This window comes from Panthera onca, chromosome F2, assembly GCF_046562875.1.
Source record: "Panthera onca isolate mPanOnc1 chromosome F2, mPanOnc1 haplotype 2, whole genome shotgun sequence".
NCBI lineage: Eukaryota > Metazoa > Chordata > Mammalia > Carnivora > Felidae > Panthera > Panthera onca.
Window position 1 is genome coordinate 18,901,241 of NC_138356.1, and position 24,781 is coordinate 18,926,021.

Below are 24,781 nucleotides of genomic sequence, written 5' to 3' on the forward strand. Positions count from 1 at the left end.
ATAGAATTCCCATGAACTTGTACTATATGTTGACTCTGTGAGAAAACTGAAGAAAGTTGTTTTGTTTTGAAGCAAAATTTGGTGCTTAATAAATAAAATTCTGACTCCATGGAAATCAATGAGCAAACTATTTCTCTTTTTGGCTTTTTTTTTCTTTTTTTTTTTACTTTTCAAGTGTGAGCATTAGAAGAATAGAATAAGCTGCTCAAAAGCTGGCCCAGGTTGCAATTATTTTTTTTCTTCAGATTTTCCTAAGGGTCTGTTACAATAATGTCTTTAGAAATTATATGTAGTAGAAATTGGGACAATGGACTGGGACTTCGGTAACCTAGCATCTGATGATGGTTCTGCTGATACATAGTTTTGCAAAGTTGGACAGGTCACTTAAACTCTCTGGATTTTATTTTCACAAGTGTTTATTACTACTTACTGGAATTATTATCTAACAGAGAAACAGGCACAGGGATATTAGAATAACTTGTTAGGACCGACAACAGATACTTTAAAACAAATGAGTGGACAAAACATACAAAACATGCACTGTAGGTGAATGATTAGAAGCGTGAAAGCAAGGATGAAAATAAGCACAGAGTTCAGGCAACAGTAAGGGGCCAACCTGACTAGGAAGAAATAAGATGAGACAGCACTTTATAACCACAAAACTTACAACTGTAAGGTTTATACACACACACACACACACACACACACACACACACACACACGTATTCGTATATATGAATATATTCTTAATATGAATTACATACTTAATATGAATAAACCAGAAGTTTTCTAGATAAAAACATGAGAAGGTTGTATTGGGCTTTCTTTATTGCTTCAGTTGTATGATCTGATTATTTTCTCTGCAGGATAGTGACAGAGAAGCTTGCACGTATAGGCTCAGCCAGACACCCTACTTTCAGTGTCTTACAAGTCATCTGACAGTAGTTGATTTCTTTAGGTGTCCTTAAAGAACAAGGCCAGGAAAGTGATAGCACAGATCATGCACAATGATTTTTCATTAATTTTATTTAGTGTGTTTTCAGTATTTGGTAATTTTCTGGCTGCACAGTTGGTGTACAAGATTGAAAAAATAAGAGAAAGGGATCATTTGTAGTAGCAATAAATTTAAGTTAACTTATATATTTTCATATTTAAACACTGTGGTTTTTCTCAGGAAATATTAAATCTTTGCTTTTCACTTAATGTCAAAAAAGTATTTTCATAATCAAGTGGATAAATATATCTATCTATAAATCTATATAGATCTATAGCAATTAGGTACATTCTGGGCCTACAAAAGTAATGTATGGTGTAATAAATGAATGGCTTTGTCAATGTCATGCTGGGAATGTCAAATGAGTTAAAGACAGAACAAAGCCTTTAGTTGCCTATTAAGTTGTGGTATATTTTTATGTGGTTAACAGGGGGATTGCCGTACCAGAGAAGAGGCAATGATATTTGGCGTCGGACTCTGTGACAATGGATTTATGCACCATGGTAAGGGATTTTTATCCTAGGAGCTTACAGATGTATTTCACTGTTTTGTTTTTGTTAGGACCCTGGGAGTATCTCAGTATTAAGGCATTTCAAGATGAACCAGCAAAACTGTGTGAGTCTTGCCACTTGTCCATGCTGGATCACCACATCTGCATTCAATTTCACCACTGGTGCCATTGTTACATCTAGTTACTATTATCTACCAGTTGCCATGACTTCCCTTCTGTTTTTCTAGACTGATTCCAGAAAAGCAAAAGTTTCAACTAGAAGTTTTGTTTTTTTTAAAAAATAGCTTTTTTTAAAAAATGAAATAATTTTAGATCAGACTTGTAGTTCTTTTGAATGCCAGTATATTTTTAAATAATTAAATAAGGGACACCTGGGTGGCTCAGTTGGTTAAGCATCAGGCTTTGACTCAGGTCATGATCTCGCAGTTTGTGAGTTTGAGTCCTGCGTCGGGTCCTTTGCTGACAGCTCAAAGCCTGGAGCCTGCTTCGGATTCTGTGTCTCCCTCTCTGCCTCTCCCCAGCTCACACTGTGTCTCTGTCTCTCTCTCTCTCCCCAAAATAAACATTAAAAAAATTTTTTTTAACGTATATTTATTTTTGAGACAGAGAGAGACAGAGCATGAATGGGGGAGGGTCAGAGAGAGAGCCGGAGGCACAGAATCTGAAACAGGCTCCAAGCTCTGAGCTGATGGCACAGAGCCCAATGTGGGGCTTGAACTCACGAACCGCGAGATCATGACCTGAGCCGAAGTCGGATGCTTAACTGACTGAGCCACCCAGGCACCTCCTAAAAAAAATTTTTAATGATTAAATGAGAACCTATATGGTGGGTAATTATTGTTCTTTTTAGAAAAAAATCTTTTATTTATTTGTTTTAAATGTTTATTTATTTGAGAGAGAGAGAACAAGTGTGTGAGTGGGGAGAGGCGAGAGGAGAGAGAGAAACCCAAGCAGGCTCCTCACTGTCAGTGCACAGCCCGACGTGGGGCTTGACCCCACCAACTATGAGGTCATGACCTGAGCTGAAATCAAGAGTTGGACACTTAAACAGCTGAGCCACCCAGGCACCCCGAAAAAATGCTTTTAAAATTATCTCAGAGGATAAAATTCTAAATCTCTAGAAAAAATCTGTTTCATTTTGTCTAGTAATTAAAGATTTTCTTTCTTGTTTGATGACTTCATTCCCCCTAAATTTATAAAAATAATGAGACTTAGTTTTCCCTCTCTGTTCATACCATCTTACAGATTCCACAAACCCAAACAATCTTTTTCACTGCTTTTATATGTTTATAAACAGATACTGGATAACACTTCTGCCTGTTTGTCAGTTACTTTCAGAAGGTTATCACCTTTTTTACGAAGAAGGAAGGATAGCAAAAGTTTCAGTGATGTTGAGAGCATCTTTGGTTAGCATATATGCATTTGGGAATTGCATTATATCCCACTATCTCTAGAACACTGTATGAGTTGTGAAAGAGAAATACCAGTCCATGAAGAACAAACTATTGAATGAGGAAAATGACATTATTATAAGGACTTAAAACTATAGTGTCAAGCTGAAAACCTTCAAATATTCTAATTGTTTTTCTCTTTAAAGCGTCGAGGAGCAGTAATTTTATCTACATATTTTAAAGTATTGAATTTAAAAAATACTGAGTTAAAAACAAAAGTTTTCTCTACAAAAGTCAATGTTGGTAAAGCACAACCAATTTGACTGCTGCCTGGCCTTGCTGGTGTCTTTCTCACTCCTGTTAGACAGACTGTTTGATGGAGGAAAACAGCAGGAGCAAAATACCATGTACATTTTGGGAAAGTGCTTAGATCACATAGTCAAGACCTAACTTGATCTCAAGTGTATTCTCATTTGTATTGTCAACTGTGACTTGTGTCACTTTTTAATTTGCGGTTGATAGCTTCATTTGCCAGCCAATCTTCCATTCAAAGATCAATACATACATCATCCAGTCAACAGTTATTATGTGGAACTCTGTAAAAATAATGAAATAAAATAGCTATCATTTTTTAAAATGTATATTTATTTTGAGACAGAGAGAACAGGGGAGGGGCAGAGAAAGAGGAGGAGACAGGAACTGAACCACCCAGGTGCCCCGAAATAGCAGTCATTTTGTATTGCTTTCTATATGGCAATGTAATCACACTTATTACTTCATTTTAGTTCTGTACATTATGAAGAAGGTTTTATTGCCCCCATTTTACTGATGAGGAAACTATGGTTCAAAAGTTTAAGTAACTTCTCAGGGGCTCCTGGGGGGCTCAGTAAGTTCAGCAGCAACTCTTGATTTCGACTCAGGTTATGCTCTCACAGTTTGTGAGATCGAGCCTTGCATCGGCCTCTGTACTGACAGCATGGAGCCTGTTTGGAATTGTCTCTCTTTCTCTCTTTGCCTCTCCCCTACGCTGTCTCTCAAAATAAACATTTAAAAAAACAAAGAGTGGAAGCAATTCTCCCAATGTTACACCCAGAATCAATCCCAGACCCGGAGGTCTGTTTCATCATAAAGACAAACTTTCTACAGTGCCATGGGACCATTATCTTCTCTTTAGCTTCCCGGTTCAATGAATCCCGCTGTTCCAACAAGTGCGCTTCAAAGTACTAAGGATAGATAAATAGAAATAGAGAAGATTCCTCTTTGAAAATATTTTGCCAGCTGTCAGGATCTCACTGAATATAAATTCTATCAATATTTAGCCTTTTTAAAAATTTTTTTAAATGTTTATTTATTTTTGAGAGAGAGACAGAGACAGAGACAGAGCACGAGTTGGGGTAAGGGCAGAGAGAGAGGGAGGAAGACAGAATCCGAAGCAGGCTCTAGGCTGAGAGCTGCCAGCACAGAGGCCGACATGGGGCTCAAACTCCAGAGCCAAGAGATCATGACTTGAGCCAAAGTGGGATGCCCAACCCACAGAGCTAGGTGCCCCTAGCCTTATTTTTAAAAAGGTCAACAAAACATAAACCCTATATCCTCAGGGCACGCCAGGAATCTTAGGGACTTTGGGTGGAAATATGAACATTCAGATAAAAGGGAAAAAACTGACCTTTATTGAAATAAGAATATTTGAGAAAAATGTTTTTAAACAGAAAAGAACTAAGAATTAGTGGAAACTAAAATCACATTTCACCCAGAAGATACAATTCTGGTTTGAAGTGTTGGAACAAAAGTGACCACAGTGGGAATTGCTCACACACATAAGAGTAACATTTACCCATTTGAATTTTCCCATAATTGTTCAGGATATTAAAAACATATTCCAAATGTTCACTACAAATTCAAAACACTGTAGATTTCTATGTTTTGGATTGCATACATATTTTGATTCAATATAATCTTTTATTTAAATTTGGATTTTAATCTGGAAAGTGACAGACGGGTAAGTACAAAAAATTCAACATTGAAAAAAATACTCAAAAATTCAAAATCCTTAGCTAATAGTAACTTAAAGGAAACATCAGCTTGAAGGTGTAGAAATAGAACAGTATCGCAGGGATCTCTGTGAATGTAACTTGTTCACTGAATGTCTATGAGTGTGGAAAATAATTTTGGTTTTTGGATTAATTGGAACAATTTGAATCTGTTTTTTGTAGTCCTTGAGAAAAGTGAATTCAAAGATGAACCCCTACTTTTTCGTTTTTTTGCGGATGAGGAAATGGAAGGATCAAATATGAAGCACCGACTTATGAAACATGATTTAAAAGTAGTGGAAAATGTTATAGCCAAATCATTATTGGTAAGTTAACATGCTATATAAGTTTTCTTCTTTTATTCTGTTTAATTTGTACTTGTTTTTGTAGTTGCTTTATGAATAATGTTAATATTTTGCATTTCAGATTAAATCCAATGAAGGCAGCTATGGTTTTGGGTTAGAAGACAAAAATAAAGTTCCAATAATAAAGTTGGTAGAAAAGGGGTCTAATGCTGAGGTAATGTAAATTAGCATTTTTATTTAAAAAATATAGAAGTTCCAAACAAGTTGAAATCAGCTTTTCAGTATCTTTGTTGAAAATAGTGTTACTGAATGATCTTATTCTGAAGTTCTACGAGATGCTCTTGGGATTTGTGACAGAGTCCATGCACTCAAAGAAAGCTGGATGGAGATATTGTAAGGATCTATAGCTATGAACTTCATGACATCCTAGAAGGCCGCTGGGCTCATTCCATGACCCTGGGACTTCCCTGTGCATCTTTCTAGCTTGGAATGCTGTGGAGACTGCATCCAGTGGGGCTGTATTATGTATGTCAGATAACTCTTCCACTAGATCAAGGGCTAGGTCTTTTCTTTACCTGTCACTTTTGACTCATAAATATGACTTTCATCAGTAGAGCACATGCTTCGACTTCTTTTCTCATTAGGTTAATGCTGATTGATGTTCTCTCACCTCACCAGCCTTTTAAACAGAGGAATCTCCTGATCATTTATTCATTCATTCAGAATGATTTATTTAGTACCTATTATATGCTAGGCAGTGTTCTAGTCTCTGGGAATACAGCAGTGAACAAAAGATAAAATTTCCTGTCCTCATGGAACCTACTGGGAGTGTTATATCCTAAATATATCAGATTTAAAATATTCTCACCTTGCTGCCTGGCTTGTACAATGCCTTAATCCTCAAGAAAATGTCTAAATATATAAATCTTAAATAAAGCCTGTGAGAATGAATGAAACATGGCTTTAAACTTTGAATCTATTTAAAGTTGGTAGTAAACTGCCATCCATCCTCCTATCTGCTAATGCCCAAGGTTTCTGTCTTTTACCAAAACACAGACTCATGCAAGACAATGTTTTATGTACACCGCATTAATTTCAAACAAAATAACTCTGGTCAACTCATACTTAGTGGGCTTGGCCAACAAATGACTATTTTTAGTAATTTTCTATGAGAAGGAAATGTTTTTCCCAGACATTTTCTGAGGGTGTTCTTAGGGCACAGCTTCATCTGTTTATGCCATTAATTAAATATCCTCTGCCAGGTTTTCATCATTTAGCTGATAATCAAAGCAGCATGTAGTTTATAAGCAGTAGAACTGGTTAAGAATGGTGGCCTGGTTGGAGAGATAATGTCTTCCTTGTCATCTTTTCAGCCTCGGGCAATCTGGGCTTTTTGGAGCTCTTTTTGTTGAGTTCCAGGCCATTCCTCTCCTGCCCTGAAGATACTTATGCTATATCATGCTGGTGATGCATATTTGGTTGTCATTGACGGCCACATAGAGGTTGAACCTCTCTGAGTTAATTGGATATAAAAAGAAAACCCAGTAAAAAAAAATTAACCTAGTGTTTGATTGTAGTTTAAAGGATGAAATAAGAAAAAGAACTATTAAGATACAATAGAAAGAGGGTCACAGGAGGAGTACAAAGTTAAAACATAGAAGAAAGGGGGTGGGTTTCAGTACAAATGGGTGATCAACTTTAAAACTATGTCAAAGAGAATGATAAGTGTGTTATCTCCCCCACAGTTCTGTTGTGTGAAGTTGTATAAAAACATTGCAGGTGTGTTAAAATGTCAAAAATCTGTATGTTCTGGGTCTTTTCAGTTTCTAATTCTGTGAAAAAAATAGATTCCTTATTAAAATATAATTTTTTTTTTTTTTTGCTATTTCTCTCTTAGATGGCTGGCATGGAAGTTGGGAAAAAGATTTTTGCTATTAATGGTGACCTAGTTTTTATGAGACCTTTCAATGAAGTGGACTGCTTCCTGAAATCATGCTTAAACAGCAGAAAGCCACTAAGAGTTCTTGTGAGCACAAAGCCAAGGGAGTAAGTTGTATGATTCATGTGGGATTTTTTTTTTTTTTTTTTTTTTTTTTTGCTCATTAAAGTTTTATTTATTTTTTTTTATTTTTTTTATTTTTTAATATATGAAATTTACTGTCAAATTGGTTTCCATACAACACCCAGTGCTCATCCCAAAAGGTGCCCTCCTCAATACCCATCACCCACCCTGCCCTCCCTCCCACCCCCCATCAACCCTCAGTTTGTTCTCAGTTTTTAACAGTCTCTTATGCTTTGGCTCTCTCCCACTCTAACCTCTTTTTTTTTTTTTTTTTTTTTTTTCCCTTCCCCTCCCCCATGGGTTTCTGTTATGTTTCTCAGGATCCACATAAGAGTGAAACCATATGGTATCTGTCTTTCTCTGTATGGCTTATTTCACTTAGCATCACACTCTCCAGTTCCATCCACGTTGCTACAAAAGGCCATATTTCATTTTTTCTCATTGCCACGTAGTATTCCATTGTGTATATAAACCACAATTTCTTTATCCATTCATCAGTTGATGGACATTTAGGCTCTTTCCATAATTTGGCTATTGTTGAGAGTGCTGCTATAAACATTGGGGTACAGGTGCCCCTATGCATCAGTACTCCTGTATCCCTTGGGTAAATTCCTAGCAGTGCTATTGCTGGGTCATAGGGTAGGTCTATTTTTAATTTTCTGAGGAACCTCCACACTGCTTTCCAGAGCGGCTGCACCAATTTGCATTCCCACCAACAGTGCAAGAGGGTTCCCGTTTCTCCACATCCTCTCCAGCATCTATAGTCTCCTGATTTCTTCATTTTGGCCACTCTGACTGGCGTGAGGTGGTATCTGAGTGTGGTTTTGATTTGTATTTCCCTGATAAGGAGCGACGTTGAACATCTTTTCATGTGCCTGTTGGCCATCCGGATGTCTTCTTTAGAGAAGTGTCTATTCATGTTTTCTGCCCATTTCTTCACTGGGTTATTTGTTTTTCGGCTGTGGAGTTTGATGAGCTCTTTATAGATTTTGGATACTAGCCCTTTGTCCGATGTGTCATTTGCAAATATCTTTTCCCATTCCGTTGGTTGCCTTTTAGTTTTGTTGGTTGTTTCCTTTGCTGTGCAGAAGCTTTTTATCTTTATAAGGTCCCAGTAATTCACTTTTGCTTTTAATTCCCTTGCCTTTGGGGATGTGCCGAGTAAGAGATTGCTACGGCTGAGGTCAGAGAGGTCTTTTCCTGCTTTCTCCTCTAAGGTTTTGATGGTTTCCTGTCTCACATTCAGGTCCTTTATCCATTTGGAGTTTATTTTTGTGAATGGTGTGAGAAAGTGGTCTAGTTTCAACCTTCTGCATGTTGCTGTCCAGTTCTCCCAGCACCATTTGTTAAAGAGACTGTCTTTTTTCCATTGGATGTTCTTTCCTGCTTTGTCAAAGATGAGTTGGCCATACGTTTGTGGGTCTAGTTCTGGGGTTTCTATTCTATTCCATTGGTCTATGTGTCTGTTTTTATGCCAATACCATGCTGACTTGATGATGACAGCTTTGTAGTAGAGGCTAAAGTCTGGGATTGTGATGCCTCCTGCTTTGGTCTTCTTCTTCAAAATTACTTTGGCTATTCGGGGCCTTTTGTGGTTCCATATGAATTTTAGGATTGCTTGTTCTAGTTTCAAGAAGAATGCTGGTGCAATTTTGATTGGGATTGCATTGAATGTGTAGATAGCTTTGGGTAGTATTGACATTTTGACAATATTTATTCTTCCAATCCATGAGCAGGGAATGTCTTTCCATTTCTTTATATCTTCTTCAATTACCTGCATAAGCTTTCTATAGTTTTCAGCATACAGATCTTTTACATCTTTGGTTAGATTTATTCCTAGGTATTTTATGCTTCTTGGTGCAATTGTGAATGGGATCAGTTTCTTCATTTGTCTTTCTGTTGCTTCATTGTTAGTGTATAAGAATGCAACTGATTTCTGCACATTGATTTTGTATCCTGCAACTTTGCTGAATTCATGTATCAGTTCTAGCAGACTTTTGGTGGAGTCTATCGGATTTTCCATGTATAATATCATGTCATCTGCAAAAAGCGAAAGCTTGACTTCATCTTTGCCAATTTTGATGCCTTTGATTTCCTTTTGTTGTCTGATTGCTGATGCTAGAACTTCCAGCACTATATTAAACAACAGCGGTGAGAGTGGGCATCCCTGTCGTGTTCCTGATCTCAGGGAAAAAGCTCTCAGTTTTTCCCCGTTGAGGATGATGTTAGCTGTGGGCTTTTCATAAATGGCCTTTATGATCTTTAAGTATGTTCCTTCTATCCCGACTTTCTCAAGGGTTTTTATTAAGAAAGGGTGCTGGATTTTGTCAAAGGCCTTTTCTGCATCGATTGACAGGATCATATGGTTCTTCTCTTTTTTTTTGTTAATGTGATGTATCACGTTGATCGATTTGCGAATGTTGAACCAGCCCTGCATCCCAGGAATGAATCCCACTTGATCATGGTGAATAATTCTTTTTATATGCTGTTGAATTCGATTTGCTAGTATCTTATTGAGAATTTTTGCATCCATATTCATCAGGGATATTGGCCTGTAGTTCTCTTTTTTTACTGGGTCTCTGTCTGGTTTAGGAATCAAAGTAATACTGGCTTCATAGAATGAGTCTGGAAGTTTTCCTTCCCTTTCTATTTCTTGGAATAGCTTGAGAAGGATAGGTATTATCTCTGCTTTAAATGTCTGGTAGAACTCCCCTGGGAAGCCATCTGGTCCTGGACTCTTATTTGTTGGGAGATTTTTGATAACCGATTCAATTTCTTCGCTGGTTATGGGTCTGTTCAAGCTTTCTATTTCCTCCTGATTGAGTTTTGGAAGAGTGTGGGTGTTTAGAAATTTGTCCATTTCTTCCAGGTTGTCCAATTTGCTGGCATATAATTTTTCATAGTATTCCCTGATAATTGTTTGTATCTCTGAGGGATTGGTTGTAATCATTCCATTTTCATTCATGATTTTATCTATTTGGGTCATCTCCCTTTTCTTTTTGAGAAGCCTGGCTAGAGGTTTGTCAATTTTGTTTATTTTTTCAAAAAAACAACTCTTGGTTTCGTTGATCTGCTCTACAGTTTTTTTTAGATTCTATATTGTTTATTTCTGCTCTGATCTTTATTATTTCTCTTCTTCTGCTGGGTTTAGGCTGCCTTTGCTGTTCTGCTTCTATTTCCTTTAGGTGTGCTGTTAGATTTTGTATTTGGGATTTTTCTTGTTTCTTGAGATAGGCCTGGATTGCAATGTATTTTCCTCTCAGGACTGCCTTCGCTGCATCCCAAAGCGTTTGGATTGTTGTATTTTCATTTTCGTTTGTTTCCATATATATTTTAATTTCTTCTCTAATTGCCTGGTTGACCCACTCATTCGTTAGTAGGGTGTTCTTTAACCTCCATGCTTTTGGAGGTTTTCCAGACTTTTTCCTGTGGTTGATTTCAAGCTTCATAGCATTGTGGTCTGAAAGTATGCATGGTACAATTTCAATTCTTGTAAACTTATGAAGGGCTGTTTTGTGACCCAGTATATGATCTATCTTGGAGAATGTTCCATGTGCACTCGAGAAGAAAGTATATTCTGTTGCTTTGGGATGCAGAGTTCTAAATATATCTGTCAAGTCCATCTGATCCAATGTATCATTCAGGGCCCTTGTTTCTTTATTGACTGTGTGTCTAGATGATCTATCCATTTCTGTAAGTGGGGTGTTAAAGTCCCCTGCAATGACCACATTCTTATCAATAAGGTTGCTTATGTTTACGAGTAATTGTTTTATATATCTGGGGGCTCGGGTATTTGGCGCATAGACATTTATAATAGTTAGCTCTTCCTGGTGGATAGACCCTGTGATTATTATATAATGCCCTTCTTCATCTCTTGTTACAGCCTTTAATTTAAAGTCTAGTTTGTCTGATATAAGTATGGCTACTCCAGCTTTCTTTTGGCTTCCAGGAGCATGATAAATAGTTCTCCATCCCCTCACTCTCAATCTAAAGGTGTCCTCAGATCTAAAATGAGTCTCTTGTAGACAGCAAATAGATGGGTCTTGTTTTTTTATCCATTCTGATACCCTATGTCTTTTAGTTGGCGCATTTAATCCATTTACATTCAGTGTTATTATAGAAAGATACGGGTTTAGAGTCATTGTGATGTCTGTATGTTTTATGCTTGTAGTGATGTCTCTGGTACTTTGTCTCACAGGATCCCCCTTAGGATCTCTTGTAGGGCTGGTTTCGTGGTGACAAATTCCTTCAGTTTTTGTTTGTTTGGGAAGACCTTTATCTCTCCTTCTATTCTAAATGACAGACTTGCTGGATAAAGGATTCTCGGCTGCATATTTTTTCTGTTTAGCACACTGTAGATATCGTGCCAAGCCTTTCTGGCCTGCCAAGTTTCAAAGGAGAGATCAGTCACGAGTCTTATAGGTCTCCCTTTGTATGTGAGGGCACGTTTATCCCTTGCTGCTTTCAGAATTTTCTCTTTATCCTTGTATTTTGCCAGTTTCACTATGATATGTCGTGCAAAAGATCGATTCAAGTTACGTCTGAAGGGAGTTCTCTGTGCCTCTTGGATTTCAATGCCTTTTTCCTTCCCCAGGTCAGGGAAGTTCTCAGCTATAATTTGTTCAAGTACCCCTTCAGCACCTTTCCCTCTCTCTTCCTCCTCTGGGATACCAATTATGCGTATATTATTTTTTTTTAGTGTATCACTTAGTTCTCTAATTTTCCCCTCATACTCCTGGATTTTTTTATCTCTCTTTCTTTCAGCTTCCTCTTTCTCCATAACTTTATCTTCTAGTTCACCTATTCTCTCCTCTGCTTCTTCAAGCCGAGCCATCGTGGTTTCCATTTTGTTTTGCATTTCGTTTAAAGCGTTTTTCAACTCCTCGTGACTGTTCCTTAGTCCCTCGATCTTTGTGGCAAGAGATTCTCTGCTGTCCTGTATACTGTTTTCAAGCCCAGCGATTAATTTTATGACTATTATTCTAAATTCACTTTCTGTTATATTATTTAAATCCTTTTTGATCAGTTCATTAGCTGTTGTTATTTCCTGGAGATTCTTCTGAGGGGAATTCTTCCGTTTGGTCATTTTGGAGAGTCCCTGGCGTGGTGAGGACCTGCAGTGCACTTCCCCTGTGCTGTGGTGTATAACTGGAGTTAGTGGGCGGGGCCGCAGTCCGACCCGATGTCTGCCCCCAGCCCACTGCTGGGGCCACAGTCAGACTGGTGTGTGCCTTCTCTTCCCCTCTCCTAGGGGCGGGATTCACTGTGGGGTGGCGTGTCCCATCTGGGCTACTTGCACACTGCCAGGCTTGTGTTGCTGGGGATCTGGCGTATTAGCTGGGGTGGGTAGGCAAGGTGCACGGGGGGTGGAGGGGCAGGCTTAGCTCGCTTCTCCTTAGGTGATCCACTTCAGGAGGAGCCCTGTTGCAGCGGGAGGGAGTCAGATCCGCTGCCGGAGGTTTGGCTCCGCCGAAGCACAGAGTTGGTTTTTTGCGCGGAGCGAGCAAGTTCCCTGGCAGGAACTGGTTCCCTTTGGGATTTTGGCTGGGGGATGGGCGGGGGAGATGGCGCTGGCGCCTTTGTTCCCCGCCAAGCTGAGCTCTGCCGTCCGGGGGCTCAGCAGCTCTCCCTCCCTTTGTCCTCCAGCCTTCCCGCTTTCCGAGCAGAGCTGTTAACTTATGACCTCCCAGACGCTAAGTGGCGCTTGCTGTCGGAACACAGTCCGTCCGGCCCCTCCGCTTTTGCCAGCCAGACTCGGGGGCTCTGCTTGGCCGGCGAGCCGCCCCTCCGCCCCGGCTCCCTCCCGCCAGTCCGTGGAGCGCGCACCGCCTCGCCGCCCTTCCTACCCTCTTCCATGGGCCTCTAGTCTGTGCTTGACTCCGGAGACTCCCTTCTGCTAATCCTCTGGCGGTTTTCTGGGTTCTTTAGGCAGGTGTAGGTGGAATCTAAGTGATCGGCAGGACGCGCTGTGAGCCCCGCGTCCTCCTACGCCGCCATCTTCCGGAACCCCCTCATGTGGGATTTTTAAAAAAATTATACAAAAATGAATAAAATAGAAAATTTAAGTACATGTCAAGAATTAAGTATCTTGTTGCTTAGAACATTTAAACCTTACCAGCATCACTAATACTGGTATTTAAATGTTGGGAAAAACTGCTTTGCTTATAATACTAATGCTTGCTACTCAAATCAGGTAGTTTCAGTGGAAATAATGCTTTATTTTTGTGGCCCAAATTTTCCTGGTCTGGGTTGGGCTGACTTTGATTATAAGTGAAGAAAATTAGTAGAACAATTGATAATAAAGAACTGCATTCCCCATGTTCAGCTCTAAGAATTTCAGGTCTGTGAGTTGGTTGATACCACTTATCATTAAATGTTTATAAGAAATGGTGAAGTTGGTGAAATACACTTGTGTGTGTGCGCTTGTACTTAGTAATATGTCCATTCTTTAAAAAAAAAAGGTCTATCCATCTACCTATGATTAGAAAAAAATCATGTTGATTATAGCAAATTTAGAGGATAGAGTTTTCTAAATAAAGACATGTTTCTTATAATCATATCACCCATAAATAACCATTGTTATTTTTTGAAATTCAGACAGTTGATTTTTCTAAGTACTGATGCAGATTTACACAATCCTTTGTTTATAAAATGGGATTGTGCTTTATAATCTGTTTTAATTTTTTTTTAACTTTTATTTATTATTATTGAGAGACATAGAGACACAGAGTGTGAGCAGGGGAGGGGGAGAGAGAAGGGGTGAACAGAAACTGAAGTAGGCTCCAGGCTCTGAGCTGTCAGCACAGAGCCTGATGCGGGGCTCGAGCTCAAAACTGCGAGATCATGACCTGAGCCGAAGTCAGTCGCCTAACCAACTGAGCCACCCAGGCGCCCCTATGATCTGTTTTTAAAATTAATAGGGTATTATGTATATTGTTGGAAGATGTTGGCTTTTCTTTTACAAATCACTTCTGGTCTAGTGTTCCCATGTCACATTTCCATGATTTGTTTAACCAAGTAATTAATCAATATAATGCATATCAAGGTCTAAGCATCATGTCTATTTAAAGTACTATGATTATATCAAAATTACTGTTTAAAATGTAATTATATCATTCGTTAATAATGATAAACAACTTCATTAATTTTCAGGTAAATGAAGATTACCACTTTAAAAACAAAAGGTTTATTTTAACTGCTTAAGAAAATATTCTTAGTATGTGTAGTATAGTATTCTTCCCTGCCTTAATATATATATATTCAGCAATAGCTGGCAGCACTCTTTATCTTAGGAGTTGAAATGTGATGCAATGAGCTAGATTCTGTAGCATTAAGTCAGCCAGGTTGCTGCTAAAACTTACCAAGGAAAGAGTGAGATGACTCATTAAAATTACTAATTTAGGAAGACTTTGGGCTGGAGGGCAGAGAATAACCATAACAATGTCTTCTCTCTAAACCTAATTTTGATCTATTACTCCCCCTTTATCCAACCCTGTCTGGGATAAGGCTCACCTAGTTGCTTACCTCTGGACACTTTGAGGTCGCTTAAAAGGAAAATGGCAGACTAGAAGGGTATAACGGAGTAATAGTCCAAAACAGTCATTAGAAAACATAAAGGTCCTCCCCATGGCCCTACTACCCCCTGATTTAACCCTGCAACTACTGATTCACTGGTCCTAGGCATTTCAGCAGTCAGATCACTTCAGAAGCCCTCAACTTTCAGACTAAGTAGATAGGGGCAAATCGTCACTCCCAGTACTAGCCACTAGATGAGCAGCATTGGAACCTGTGTCCTCTGACTTCTTCCTTCAGTGTTTGTCATACAGTATCTGGAACCCAGTATTTCTGGTCCAGGTTCAAGCTTCTCTTCCACAACTTGCTTGCTTATTGTGTTGCTTCAACACCCCCATCCATCCATTAAAAAAATGGAGATGAGAAGAGTATCTATGTCATGAAGATGCTAAGAACATTAAATAAATTTAGGTTAATAAAGAACTTAGTTATCTGTTCAGCACATAGTGTGTACTCCAGTGATGTTATCTGTGATGCTTACCTATTCTCTCATTTCATTTTTTTTCACTGCTTATTTATTACATCAGAAGCCTATCTTATATTTTGTTTCAAAACTATTTTAAGAATATTCATCTTTTATCTTTTACTTTTAATTTGCTTGAAATCGATAGCTTTTCCTTTATGTCTTTATGCTAATATAAGATTCCTATAAATCATTCTGTCATATTTTCTTACAATAGCTACTTATACTTGATGTAGTCTCCAGTCTGGGGGTAGAAAAGGCAAAAATATGAGAGGTAAATACAAATGAAGTCTTGCTTTGAATCTAGCTGTATTTTACACTTCATAGCATCAAAGGGTTTTTCAAAAAGCTTTGTAGCAGATTATTTAGTGCACTTACTTCCTCTAAGAAACAGAATGTTCCATTTGTATGAATTTAATTCTTCCTTTAATAGACAATATAGTGGTCACAGCAGGGAAGCGTATTTTCCAAAGATCATTTTATGAAGAGAGTCCCAGAATAAGACCAAAATGCATTTCATAGTGTTTTGTACAAAAGTTTTAAAGAAATATATAATAATCTTGAAGATTGGAGTCAACCTTCCCTAGCAATATTAGAAGGATAGAAGACCTTGCTCAGAAAGAACTGAGAGACTGTTATGAATTCCTCACAATCCAAAAGCAATAATAACTCACCATGGCCTGAAAGCTCTAGGTCATTTCAGCAAAAGTGAAATCTTATTCATAATATATAAAAGCATGGGCTACTTCTATGTTTTTGCTTCACGCTTAGAAAATGTATTTATTCCTTTTTCTTTTCCTTAGTTATCTTCCATTTTCATGTGTCTTTTTTTTTTCTTGAAAGATACTAGTAACAAAGTGCTATTCAAGGGAAGTGCATAGAGACTTTTACACCAAAAAGTATATAATTAAGGATAAAGGACAAATCAGTTCTTTGACCTATACTCTAGCAATGCACAGATCACTTCTTAGTATATAATCTAATTCATAATAATACTTTCAAGTTTTCCTAGAATAGACAGTTCATATTTCTATCACCGATGCTGGTGTGCCTGCCTAGGTTATATTTCAGATAGCAGTACCAGGCTCTGCCATGAAGTGTAAATGCTGTACATTTGTGGCTTTCTCAAGTGTTCTAGGCGCAGTGTTGCCCAAAGTGCTCCAGTGGCTATTTTATAAGCTTTAAGTAAGTTCCACTGTATGTAACTTCAGACTATGTCTAACGTGCCCTTGAAGGGCTGCCGACATTTATTGCATGATTAATTCATCATCTTTTGGAAACAATTTTATTTCTTGGGCATAAGGGCTATCCATCAAAATTTATTGCATTGTATTCATTTGTCTTTGCTCTGGACTGCAATTTACGATACTCATTTTTATTGTTATGATGTTCTGCCTTATCTCATGTTCTCTGCTTTTCATTGTTGCTCTCTGATCTCTGGCTTCCTTCTGTGGAGTAGCTCACTTCTTAGTACCAAACTGGATATCCCTCACTGGTTGTCCTAACAGTTAACTCCTCTTCTCCTTTCCTTCATCTTCTTTTCCGTGGGGATTCATTGAAAATATTTCTTTTGTTATTCAGGTTCTCCTTTTGATGTACTCTTCTTTCAAAATTTCACTGAGTAAATGCTAAAGTTAATCACATTCTTAAATTATTTTGGTGTAATGTTTGACACATCTTTTTAACTAGCTTTTTGTTGTTTTTCTTTGATGAAGTTCCCAACGGGTAGAAATGTATTAATTCTGTGTTTCTTTTATTACTTTTAACAAAGAAGTGTCACAGTGCACTGTCTTCTTTATAACAGTAAACTAAGGAGAGAAGCTTCCATTTTATTGAAGTGACTACTAGTTCATAGCATGGTGCAGGGCAGTTAACAAAGATTTCTCTTTTAATCTCCACTGACACCCTGCAAAGTAAGTTTTACCATCATCTTTTTGTGGAAACTCAGGCTCAGAGAAGTGAAGGCGTTCATGCAAGTTATTCAACTATCTAGTGACTTAAATGAGGATTTAGAGCTAGTTTTGTCTGACCCCAGAGCCTGTTCCTTATTCACCACGTACCATGCAAATGACTGTGCTCAGTTGAGGAAGTCTTTCGTGCTTGGCTGCTGTGTGCCTTTGTGAGAGCATGCACCCTTTTTGTCTCCTGGTTTCTAGCCCAGTCAGTGTCTTTTACACAGTAGACCTTCAATAAATATTTATTGAAAGAATGAATAAAGGAATGGACACTATTGTTTTAACCAATTGTGTGGCATGTTAAAGTCTTCTCACCTTGTTTTCTGATTGATTTTAGGACAGTGAAGATCCCAGATTCAGCTGAGGGACTTGGATTCCAGATCCGAGGATATGGCCCATCGGTTGTACATGCAGTAGGAAGAGGTGAGAAACCCATCCTGTAAAAACAGCTTTTTAGAATGTATCGATATTGCTTGCTAAACAAAAATATATTCAGAACGTGCATGCTCATGTTGTTATGAAGTTTCTCAATCATATTTTTACTTGATTAGCTCAATGGTAATATGTTCCTAAAACAATATTAAAAAAAAACTCTTAAAAATCGGGGCACCGATTGAGTATCCAACTCTTGGTTTTGGCTTTGATCATGATCTCACAATCCGTGGGTTCAAGCCCTGTGTCGGGCTCCACACTGGCAGTGTGGCTGCTTGGGATTCTTTCTCTCCCTCTCTCTCTGACTCACCTTCCCCCCTCTCTCTCTGTCAAAATAAATAAATAAACTTTAAAAAAGAAAAAAAGAAATGTGGAATCTTAGGACCCACGCAGGACATACTGAGTCAGAATCTACATTTTAACAATACCCTCAGATGATTTGTACGCACACCCAAGGTTGATAAGCTCAGCCCTAGAATAATGCTCTAATAACTTCTATTTTGTCATGACCTAACTTCCTGAAATGCTAGTCTGTGTTTTCAGCTGTGCTTCTTCACTTCCTATTTTAGTTTTAGCCCATTGCTGTAGACATCTCTCCTCATCTTCCACCCATGTCTCCAAAGTCTGTCTTATAGAGTTATCATGGACTTGACTGGAACGTACGGTAGACATTGATAACCATATTAATTGAGCTTTTCTGTGGCATTTGTTTAAACTGACTACTCCTGTTTGCTGAAAATGTTCACCTCCTGATTTCTAAGTTGGCACTTGTCAGATTTTTCTCCTCTGCCAGCTCCCTTCATCTGTCAACCGCTTAACTGTTGGCTCCCTCTTTTCTTCTCTACCTTCTTGTTCTCTGTAAGAAATCTTATTGATCCTGTTCCTGGAGATTTTTAAATCTCTATCTCCAGCTTAGATCTCTTTCCTGAGTTCCATAGTCTAGATTTCTTTCTTTCTTTATTTCTTTACTTACTTACTTTTTAATGTTTATTTATTTTTGAGAGAGAGAGAGACACAGAGCGCGAGTAGGGGAGGAGCAGAAAAAGGGGAAGACACAGAATCAGACAGCAGGCTCCGGACTCTGAGCTGTCAGCACAGAGTCTGACACCCGGCTCGAACTCAGGGGTGGTAAGATCATGACCTGAGCCGAAGCCAGATGCTTAAACAACTGAGCTACCCAGGCACCCCTAGATTTAATTATTGATTAAAACTCTCGCCTAAATGCCCCTTTGGCACCTTACAACTCAGTATTATTTCCAAGTGAACTTTCCATCTATTCTCTGAACTTGCTTTGCCTTCTGTATTCTCTTTATTGAAATGACTCTATTTACTCAGCACTGAGTCCAAAAGCAGAGGAGTGATCCTGGGGACTGTAGCCTCTTCATGAACTCCATCATGAGACATCAAATACGTGATCTCATTCTCCCCTTTTGTAACCAATGCTACTTTAGTTCTAGCCTGGAACATTGCAGTAGATGCTTGTTGTGATTTTGATTTTTGACTTAAGTTCCAATGATTCGTCCTCGGTTCTGGGGGTCATGTCACTTCTCTGCCTAAAATTCTCAAATGCTTTTCCTCGTGCATAGATAGTAAGGTTGAGGCTGTTAGGTGTTCACATAAAGTATGCAGGCACTTCGAAACCTGGCTCCTCTTCACTCTCCAGAGTCTTCACCCACACTCCCATTTTAAGCTCATACCAACTGCTCACATGCTCCCAAATGTCCAGGTTGTTTCTCGACTCGGTGCCTTTTTTTAGGCTATTTTCTCAATGGGGAGTGTCTCTTTTCCCTCCAAGACCTACTTTAATCCAGAAAAACCACTTAGTATTTCTGGGAGTGAATGTTAATGAGAAGAAAAATACATACTGTCTTCTTGAATATAAATTATGTTCTCTGAAATGTTTAATAATTCCTTCATGGGAGAAATTGCTTATAAAGAGAGGCTCTTCTAACATAAATTTTGTAATCATTTGTATTAATTATATTCATTGTATTTATTAATGGTGCTGCATAAGTGTTGATCGGCTCAGAACATCATATAATAATAATTGAAAGTTTCTGAAAATTTTAACTCACTGGAGCAATATGCCACTTCCATATTTAAGTCTATATCTATGCAAATAAATGGACAGTTGATGTTACCTGATTAATTTTATTCTCCACAAATTCTGTGGTTCCTTGACCCTTTGTAGATATCCTGAATGCTTATTTTACTTAGCAGAGCCAGTCAATGGTAGTTGCTAATTGACTGATTTTTTTAAAGAATTTCTTTTAACTGTTCGCATTTTTAAAAATGAAAGTGTATATAGAATTGATGAATAATTATATTTTACACCTGAAACCAATATAATGCTATGTGTTAATTATAGTTGAATTAAAAAAAATAAAAAGAAATAAGACTGAAATTTATAAACTATTACAAATTTCAAAAATGTCCTTGCAATAAATGTTACTGAGAAAAATAAATGAAAGTGATTACTTTTCTAATATTTAGAGATTTTTATAAAGAAAGGTAAATAGGGCATACATTTCTGGCTTTCTCATTTTGCTTTTATATTTGTATATGTAGAATATTAAGACTGATGAGACATTTGAAAGGGAAAATAACTGATTAGCATTGTAAAGGTCACTTTAAAATATCCCTTCAGGGGTGTCTGGGTGGTTCAGTTGGTTAAGCGTCCAACTCTTGCTTTTCAGCTCTGGCCATGATCTCTCGGTTTCATGAGTTTGAGCATCGGGCTCTGCGTTGGCAGCACGGAGCCTGCTTGGGATTATCTCTCCCTCTCTCTCTGCCCTTCCCCCATTCATGCTGTTTCTGTCCTCTCAAATAAATAAGTAAACTTAAAAAAATGTGAAAAAATATCTAAAGTATTCCTTCAAACTAATTCTCAGGGGTATGAGAGAATATTCTGTTAGTCACTGTTTGAATGGCCAGATTAAAAGTAGAAAAATTTTGAGAAGGCATTACTATCAGAACCAAGTTTATCAAGAACATACTAGCTAGATCTCTTATTATGTTTTAAAATGGCTTTCCATATTGTATATGTGATAAAAATGAATCTCATTCCTAAAGTTATTTTTTTGGCCATTTTCTCATTTTTATTTGAAGGGACTGTGGCTGCAGCTGCTGGTCTTCACCCTGGACAGTGTATTATCAAAGTAAATGGTATCAATGTCAGCAAGGAGACACATGCCAGTGTCATTGCACATGTCACAGCCTGCAGGAAATACAGGAGACCAGTGAAGGTAAGCTGCCCTTGGCTTATCTGGGTCTCGCTGCAAACTTGCAGAGAAAGCCCAGGGAAGGACACAAGATGGTTTCTACTTTTAGGTTCACATTTAAGCACATCATTGTAAATCTCATGATGATTGTTTTATCTGCATAATTAATCATGATCAATTCTGCTTAAATGATTGCATTTTATTGTTTCAGTATTATCACCTGTTTAACAAGTGCTCTGGGGTGTTTTCATTTGCATTGTGATATGAGTTTTCAGATACCTAAATGTTTATCACATTGAAATCCAAAGGTTTGATTTGTTTTTTTGACCCTTGCTATTACTTTAGAATATGTAATGGTCCTTGTGTGTCTGTGAAGGTTTTTTTAGGGTCTTTGATTGAGTTTTGTATATATTTATTTAAGTTACTGGATTTAGCTCTTTAAAGAAAATACCAAAATGTACTTGTCATTGCTTAAAATTCTAACCACTATCCTCTGATTAAATTTCAAGTGCCGTAGAAAAATAAAATTAGAATCCAAATTTATAAGCAAAGCTTATCCCATGAGGTACAAGTGAATATTGGGCTATAAGAGAAAATTCTCTCAAATTAATCAACTAAATGCAAAAGCAACTTTAGAGGAGAGGCTTTGTATTTTTTCTGCCATACGCAGTCAGGTACTCTTCCAGATTTGAGAATATGACTTGTCCAAACCAGAAAGAGCAATGGTTATTTTCTCATAGGCCAGGACTGACAGCCTATAAAATACTGAACCTACAAGAAACTGAGCTCCTCAATTTTGCTTGTTAATAAGGTCAAACTAGCGTAGCAAATTGGAATTCACGCATAGATTCATAGGTTATTCTGGTTGGCAATATTAACAAATATTTATTGAACTATATCATTGAATGAATTTTTTTAAAAAGACACTTCTGAAATTATCAAACCTTTCCCCTTCAATCAGAATTTTAACAAGTAGCCAAACTGATTTGAGTTTCATTCCTTTTCATTTTCCTTGACAGTCTTCCTAGAGAGAAGTTGGTTAGTAACATGATTAAGAAAAGCAATAAACAGAAAAATTCACTCAGTGAGTAACACGCTGTATCCCATATCCATTGCCACAAAACAGGCTGTTCCAAAACTTATTGGCTTAAAACAACAGTGATTGATTATTTCTCTTGATTCTGCGGGGTGACTGAGTGTTGGCTCCTGTGAAGGCACTGATATAGCAAAGTTTTGCATGGAACAGCTGGGCTCTGCACCTCCCCTCCTCATGGCCTTCCACTCCAGAGCTCCTCCACATGGCCCCCTTTTCCAGTCTAGCAGATTGTCCTTCCTGCATGGCGTCTGGATTTCAAGAGGGGATATTATAAGCGATCAACTGTATTTACATCATGCTTGGAAAAATCAGATCCCATGACCAAGCCTCAGGTCAGTGTGGGAAGGAGCTACACCAAGGTGTGGATACCAGAGTGTGTGGTTCCTTAGGGACCACAACAGGCTACCAAGATGTATTTGACTGATCAAATGTTAACTAGCATTGTAACGGTGTATAGCAATATAATAATTAAACACAGTTGTGAAGTTAATACATGCAAAAATGGAGAATGGAAATTGTAGTGCACTTCAGTAGTGCAATTCAATTTATCATCTTACCTAAGAAAGGAGTAAACTTTCAAGTGATGGAAAGCTGAAAGCATTTACTTGGTAGCCATTTCCTCTCTCTCATTTATCTAGATAAGACTGCAACTGCTATTTTAATTAAAAATAGGATGAGTTATGATATGGAAGGGTAAAAATATAGTTACATCACTTGGGAACGCAATGAAGTGAAAGATGTTCTTTCAACTTTCTTATTGGTTTGATTCAAAAAAACATTAATTGGATCAAAATATAGGTGGTAGGAGAGCATTTAAATGGTTTATATCCTGATAAATGATTCATTCTTCAGAAAACTGTCCATCTAACATTTATTTATTTAAAAATGGAATTTAAATTTTACTTTAAGATATACTTGAGGCATTTTAAGTAAGACACTTGGGAAATACATCTTATTTACAAACATCTTTGGAAGGGATTCTTGCTTGGCTCAGTCAGTTGAGCATCCAGCTCTTGATTTTGGCTCAGGTCATGGTCTCACAGTTCGTGGGTTCAAGTCTTGAGTCAGCCTGCACCCTGACAGCACGGAGCCTGCTTGGGATTCTCTTGCTCTCTCTCTCTGCCCCCTCCCACGCTTGCTTGCATGCTCCCTCTCTCAAAATAAATAAATTGAAACAAAACTCAGAAAAATCTTTGGAAGATAAAATTTCAATCCTAAAAAATTAGTTTGTTAAGCAATATAATTGCCATTGACTTTTTATTAGTCTCTTATGTTGATTTTCTGTCTCTTTTAAATTTGGTTATCTTTAAAAAACCTAGAAGAATAAGTAAGATTGTCAATCCTCCTAAAGCAGGTTTATGAAATGGATATACATTTTAAGAAGCACTAATATTTCTAAGGTTTCATTTCCCCTCCTCATTCCAGCAAGACTCCATACAATGGGTTTATAACAGCATTGAGAGTGCTCAAGAAGACCTTCAAAAGGCTAACTCTAAACCCCCAGGAGATGAAGTAGGGGATGCATTTGACTGCAAAGTAGAAGGTGGGTTCCTTCTTTTCCTCCTTGATAGTGGTTTAAAGTGTTGGGATTCGCTACTGATGGCCAAGAAAGAATTCTTGAGACGTCTTCAGTGCAAAAAGGTGGTTTTACTAAAGCATGGAGACAGGACCCATGAACAGAAAGAGCTGCACTGGGACTGTGAAGAGTGATTATATATACCTTCAGTTTGGGAAGGGCTTAGGGATAGCTTACATCTCTCAGATATTTTGGAAACATGGTTTCCAGGACCTTGAGGGGCTAGCTGCTGTTAGGAAAAGGTCATTTATTTACCATTCAGGAAAAATTCAGTCATGAGACCCTTCGGACGTATATCAGTGGGGCCATAAGCTTGGAGTATGATTGCTAACCTGTATCTTGGGCGGAGGGGGGGGTGGTGTAAAGATAAAAGAAGCTTCCAAAGCAATTTATTTATTTATTTATTTATTTATTTAGCTTATTTATTTATTCATTTATTTTTTTCAATATATGAAATTTATTGTCAAATTGGTTTCCATACAACACCCAGTGCTCATCCCAAAAGGTGCCCTCTTCAATACCCATCACCCATCCTCCCCTCCCTCCCACCCCCCATCAACCCTCAGTTTGTTCTCAGTTTTTAACAGTCTCTTATGCTTTGGCTCTCTCCCACTCTAACCTCCTTTTTTTTTCCCCCTTCCCCTCCCCCATGGGTTTCTGTTAAGTTTCTCAGGATCCACATAAGAGTGAAAACATATGGTATCTGTCTTTCTCTGTATGGCTTATTTCACTTAGCATAACACTCTCCAGTTCCATCCATGTTGCTACACAAGGCTATATTTGATGCTTTCTCATTGCCATGTAGTATTCCATTGTGTATATAAACCACAATTTCTTTATCCATTCATCAGTTGATGGACATTTAGGCTCTTTGAATAATTTGGCTATTGTTGAGAGTGCTGCTATAAACATTGGGGTACAAGTGCCCCTATGCATCAGTACTCCTGTATCCCTTGGGTCAATTCCTAGCAGTGCTATTGCTGGGTCTTAGGGTAGGTCTATTTTTAATTTTTTGAGGAACCTCCACACTGTTTTCCAGAGCGGCTGCACCAATTTGCATTCCCACCAACAGTGCAAGAGGGTTCCCGTTTCTCCACATCCTCTCCAGCATCTATAGTCTCCTGATTTGTTCATTTTGGCCACTCTGACTGGCGTGAGGTGATATCTGAGTGT

The 24,781-nt window shown here is 38.1% G+C and overlaps 1 protein-coding gene across 5 annotated transcripts in view; it reads left to right on the forward strand.

The window, feature by feature from the left end:
- Positions 1–24,781, forward strand: part of PREX2 (phosphatidylinositol-3,4,5-trisphosphate dependent Rac exchange factor 2) — a 295,426-nt gene that overhangs the window by 134,010 nt on the left and 136,635 nt on the right. For 4 of the 5 annotated variants that reach the window (XR_013553558.2, XR_013553556.2, XR_013553557.2 and 1 more), the window contains exons 15-21: positions 1,425–1,497; positions 5,110–5,252; positions 5,353–5,445; positions 7,129–7,277; positions 17,621–17,706; positions 20,824–20,960; positions 23,458–23,575. Coding sequence is in view for 2 of the 5 variants with exons in the window: in XM_078441822.2 (XP_078297948.2) it covers positions 1,425–1,497; positions 5,110–5,252; positions 5,353–5,445; positions 7,129–7,277; positions 17,621–17,706; positions 20,824–20,960; positions 23,458–23,575 (799 nt within the window). In the remaining 3 variants the exon portion in view is untranslated. The remainder of the gene's footprint in view (positions 1–1,424; positions 1,498–5,109; positions 5,253–5,352; positions 5,446–7,128; positions 7,278–17,620; positions 17,707–20,823; positions 20,961–23,457; positions 23,576–24,781) is intronic. The other variant, XM_078441823.2, reaches the window with a different exon arrangement.